Raw genomic sequence first — 6,000 nt, 5'->3', positions numbered from 1 at the left:
AATTATTGAGATGAGTAAAGTTTAATTAGGGATAAAACATTGAGATGAGTAAAGTTTATTTAGGGATAAAAACATTGAGGTGAGTAAAGTTTATTTAGGGATAAAATCATTGAGGTGAGTAAAGTTTAATTAGGGATAAATCATTGAGGTGAGTAAAGTTTAATTAGGGATAAAATTATTGAGGTGAGTAAAGTTTAATTAGGGATAAAACATTGAGATGAGTAAAGTTTAATTAGGGATAAAAACATTGAGGTGAGTAAAGTTTATTTAGGGATAAAATCATTGAGGTGAGTAAAGTTTAATTAGGGAAAAAACATTGAGATGAGTAAAGTTTATTTAGGGATAAAAACATTGGGGTGAGTAAAGTTTATTTATAATTTCATTTTCGTTGTCTCAGACTGAGCAAGGTGCAGTGGTTGGTATGTTTTAGCTGTGAATCCGAGGGTTTATGGTTAGCGTCTCTTTGCTACAAAAAAGGCAATCCTCACTTTAAGTACATGGGTACGTTGTAAGAGTGATAGTCAAAATCCCACTATTCGGTCATATAAGAATAGTCCAAGTGCTGGCGGTTGGTGCTGTTGACTAGCTATTTTGTTTCTCTTCTATAAGTTCAAATTCAGGGACTGCTATGTGCGGATAACCCGTGTGTAGCGCAAAATTTCGAAACATAAAACAACCATTCGTTGTCTTTGTCTCTTTGACTTTCCGACATACAACATAACCAAAAAATTCCAAATAAAATCGGAATTAGAATAACTCGTAGTTGTCTGTTTGTAGCATAACGTTCTAAAGGCTGTGCCGTTTGTAGCATAACGTTCTAAAGGCTGTGCCGTTTGAAAGATTACAGGTTATTCACTCCTTTTTCTTTTTTTTTTTGCTGTTGTAAATCCTATAATTTTGAAGTTCCTTAATCTCAAAAGATATTCACTGTAATTTGAAAATAATGAGCAGAAGTTTGTCCAACAATTTATTTGCTTAAAAAATATTATTCTGTTTCTTTTATTCACTTCAGAAACAAATTACACATATTGATTGGGGATTTTAAAGTAAATCTTTATCATTGTGAGTGAAGTGGAAATACCTAGTTCTAATCAAAATATTAGCAATACGTAAAAAAAAAAGAAGGAAGCGTATTGGTTGTTTGTTTACAGTTAACACAATGGGCTATCCGTGCTGGGCCCACCAGGGGTACCGAAACGAGATTTTTCGCGTTATAAGCCCACATACTTTTCACTCAGCCACTGAGAGGCGAAACGTATTAGAGCGAAGAGAAGATTTTTGTTATTTGTCAAAGTGAACTGAAAACTGAAGTTATATAAATGTTTTCGATTTGACAAAACGGCTCCTAACTTCAATAAAAAATGCTTTCATTCGCTCAACGCTTCCTTTTTAGAATTTAGAAATCAGTGAAAAACATTCGTTCCTAAAGAACTTATAATTATAACAATGAAGCGTTGCACAAATTAAAACCCTTTTTTTTTGGAGTTGGAAGTCGTTTTATCAAATCAAACTTTTTTTCTTTTTTTTAAAGATTAAAGGAAACTCAGCAAAACGGTTCCTACCCACTTTGGAAAAACGTATTAAATCACATGGTTTGGTAATATTAAATTAAATATTACAGTTCGATTTGAAACGATAGTATTGAATTAATTTTAGAATGAAAAACTGGTTAGAAAATCAGTTTATATTATTTACTAGTTATACCAATGACAGCTAAAATGTCTAAAATTGCAATTTCAAAGGCTAGCCGCAACAGTATGAGAAATTGAGATTAATTATTTGTGCTGCAGTTTTTATATTTTGTGTATAGTGAGCTATAGAGTATGCTCAACTGTAACACAAAGTAACCATATCAAGAAGAATTTACACATTATTTGGTTTTTAAAACATTTTTTTTACTAAATGGTGCGAGGTATAAGGTATGCACACTTGTTAACAATTTCAAATAGACTTTTAGGCCAAAGAATGAAAAATCATAGATATTATAATATCAAAAGCTACACTTATTTTATAAAACCTGTAATACGAGACAGACTTATACTGTTCAACTGTGTGTATTTGCATTTTAATAAGTGTACCTGTATTAAAGAAAGTGTTTTGATATAAAAAAAAGAACTGAAAATTAACTATTTTATGTGTAAAAATTATACTTGGCTTAATAGAACTTCTGAAATCAGAAATATCTTGTAATTGTTATTGTTTTCTATGAACATACTTTGTTCTATTAAAGACTAGCGAACACAAATAGTTTTACTAATTTACTTACCTTAATTAAACTTCAGTTAATTAAACTTACACTTCAAAACTTTATACCAATTAGATACATTTGTAAAGACCGATATATAAGAAAATATTAACATGACTCAAAAATTAAAGAAAGCAGCTTATTAACTCAATAGCGTAATAATCTCGTCTGTTCTTGTTGTCGTTTAGTTGAAAGTAAGTAAAAAGTAATTTCTGTTATCAGTGATAGGTTGAAGTTTCATCAAGGATGTTGGTGTCTATGCTAGACCTCTCGCTCGCTTCTGTCGACTATATATCCACATTACACACACACATACACACAAACGCCCGTTAAAAACTTACTTTTAAAACATTTTCTGTTGAGCTTTATTTAAACAGACTAAAACAAATACCAAAATATTTTATAAAGAACGTACCAAATACCTTCATCTCCTTCTTGGCGGACACTGTATCAAAAATAGGGGCTTCTGCAGAAACTTCACAACGGTATACTCCAGCTGTATCCAGATCAACCTCTCGAAGATACACTGACTGTCTGTTGGACCTAGACAGCTGAAGGTGTTTCTCTTTAGATAATTAAGTGGAAGAATGTATAGATAATTAAGTAAAAATTAGAAAGTGATGTTAATGGGTGGGTGTGTTAGTAAATGTATATATGAGTTAGTAGATAGCAAAAGATATTTGAATGGACAGATACATGAAGGAAGAATGCAAAAATACAAAGATGGATTTTAAGGAGATAAATGGAGTAGAGATATCGATGGAGTGAGAAACAATTGCTAACTGAAGGCAGGAAAGGTAGAAGCAGATGATAAATAAAGGATCAATCGATGGAGAGAAGATTGAATAGCTCTTTTAAGCAGACAAATAAATAACAGGACGAATAAATAGAGATATATATAATTGAATAAGTAAGAAAAATGATGATATTTGGAAAGAAAGAAAGAACAGAAACATAAAAGAACCTATGCATATAGAGATGACTGATGCAGATATATATATATATAGCCCTGGATAACTTACTTGGATAAGTTGCCATGGATAATTTACTTGGAGAAATTACAAGGGATAACTTACTTGGATAAGCTACCATGGATAACTTAATTAGATAGGTTTCTATGAATAATTTACTTGCATAAGTTACCATAAATAACTTACTTGTATAAGTTACCATGAATAATTTACTTGCATAAGTTACCATAAATAACTTACTTGTATAAGTTACCATGAATAACTTACTTGGAGAAATTACCAGGGATAACTTACTTGGAAAAGCTACCATGGATAATTTACTTGGATAAGCTACCATGGATAACTTACTTGTATAAATTACCATGAATAACTTACTTAGAAAAATTATCAGGGATAACTTACTTGGATAAGCTACCATGGATAACTTACTTGTATAAATTACCATGAATAACTTACTTAGAAAAATTACCAGGAATAACTTACTTGGATAAATTACAAGGGATAACTTACTTGGATAAGCTACCATGGATAACTTAATTAGATAGGTTTCTATGAATAATTTACTTGCATAAGTTACCATAAATAACTTACTTGTATAAGTTACCATGAATAACTTACTTGGAGAAATTACCATGAATAACTTACTTGGATAAGCTACCATGGATAACATGCTTTGTAAATATATTTGTGATTATCTGTGGAAAATTTATATTTTAGTTATTATCTCATACATTAATCAAGAATGAAAGTTTTCCTAGTATAGAAATATCTTAAGAATAAAACAAAAAATGGTCAGAGTTGTCGAGCGCACGTGCCATTTCTTCATGTTTACTGTAGCTTTTAAACTCTCGGCAGTTGTGAAAAGAATAGTTAAAATAGGAATTTGAAAAGTTATCATAGACAGACAGGTAATTCTCACCGGGAGTTTCTACCGCATCCACAACCTTTGCAAACGTTTGTACAACATCTCAATTAATTACAAGCACTTTCTGTGGGAGGAGGGGTTATTTTCTTTAATGCAAAAAGTATTTTTCAAATTCGATGACGAGGAACCTACTTTGAGACTAATAATGGTTAGAGACGGCTTGAATGATGACAAAACCTTGCCGAAACGACTGTACATTTGCTGTTATGTTAAACTTATATTAAAGTTTTTCTTCATTACCCATTCAAGCCGTCTCCAACCATTAAAAAGTATTTTTGTTGAATTTCTCAACTTCAGACAGTTTTTTTCACTTTGTTATAAATTGAAAATCATCAAATATATCATTAGATATATTGATATACGTGTGTTTGTTTTGAGTCACAAGTAGAGCGAAGTTCTGTCGTGTTTTGACTCCACTTTTGTTTTTCTAATGAACTCTATTCCAACTTTTTTAATTCCTTATCCGCCTCTCGATTTTATAAAGAAAAAAAAACTCCACCGAGATTCTTGTAATTACCTTTTTCAATCGCAACTAAATAAAATAGTTTGAAAAAAAATAACTTTTTTTGTCACATAACTTTAAAAAATCTGTTAGACAAGTTAATAAAAATTATTCTGTGACACTGTCATTTTCAACGTTGCTGTATTATATATACATAGTCTGCTAAATCCATCTTGTTCTAATTCTGTCACTTATAATAAATATTAATTTCCGATTAGAAATTTATAAACATCGAGTTAATACCTTGAATGTTAAAAATTGTAAATATAGTCTTATAATTTTACACAAGACAGTAGTATGAGATGGGACCTTGGAACCGGAAGTAAATAAACATGACCTTCACCCAATTTCAACAATATAATGCTTCCAGGTTATTGACCCGTCAACAACAACAAGGACGCGTTGCTCTGTGCATGTTGCTAGGTGGTATATTAGGATTAGGACAGCAACAACAGAGGCGCGTTGCTATGGGCGCAATTGTAAGTGACACCACATGACGCGTTTCTAGTATTTATCTTTTTCATATTATTTCATTCGATTTATAGTCTTTGCTTTTATAATTAGTTATCATGGAAACTTTCTGGGATACTGTAGAGAATAACGATACAGAAAATTAATTGTACATTCATGAAATTCTCAATATTTTATGGTACGTTAGACAATTTTCTTCTAAGTTACTAATTTCTCTATCGAACTAGAACTCATGTATTTGTCGTTTAAATATAACCTTACAAATATAATCCACCAATATTTGTATTATTCACTATATTGCAACTCTGACGATGAAGTACGGATTTTGTATGTCAGTAAAACAAAATTATCTATTCATTCACTTTACAAAACTGTTGAAAAACATCTTATCTTACGAATTACACTTGTACGCATCTTACATGTTGAGATTAAAAACTGTGTTCTAAATGCATGTACATTCCAACTTTTATTCAGCAAAGTAACCTAAAAACATCCATGTGATGTCCTACAGAATTGAATTAAAACTAACAACTGTACGGCGGAGAGACATGACCCCATTCGTCAAGATAGTAGGAATCACTTATAGTATGTAATTACAGGCGTGGTTTGAAAAAAGAACAGTTATGTAGGTATGAACTAAAAATGAATAAACGACATGTGTTTTATAACTCCTTTAAAATTTTATTATGGTACTGGAGATTATTATTTTCTGTTTCTAAGTTACTACTTTCTGTTTTAGTTCTAGAACTCACATATTTGGCGTTTAAATATAACTTTCCGAATATAACTCACCAATATTTATACAAAAGTCAAACTTCTTGAAAACGTATTGGTTTAGACACGTAAATAAATAAATAACAGTATTTGTCCATCGTTCTACAATTTA

The 6,000-nt window shown here is 30.8% G+C and overlaps 1 protein-coding gene across 2 annotated transcripts in view; it reads right to left on the bottom strand.

The window, feature by feature from the left end:
- The window catches only part of LOC106471896, a 186,491-nt gene that overhangs the window by 24,918 nt on the left and 155,573 nt on the right, over positions 1-6,000 (bottom strand). For both annotated transcript variants that reach the window (XM_022401358.1, XM_022401365.1), the window contains one exon: positions 2,661-2,796. In XM_022401358.1, coding sequence (XP_022257066.1) covers positions 2,661-2,796 — 136 coding nt within the window. The remainder of the gene's footprint in view (positions 1-2,660; positions 2,797-6,000) is intronic.

The sequence above is a fragment of the Limulus polyphemus genome, unplaced genomic scaffold (assembly GCF_000517525.1).
Source record: "Limulus polyphemus unplaced genomic scaffold, Limulus_polyphemus-2.1.2 Scaffold116, whole genome shotgun sequence".
In the NCBI taxonomy this organism is placed as follows: Eukaryota; Metazoa; Arthropoda; class Merostomata; order Xiphosura; family Limulidae; genus Limulus; species Limulus polyphemus.
The sequence above is the reverse complement of the archived record's forward strand: the minus strand, read 5'-3'. Positions and strand labels throughout refer to the sequence as shown.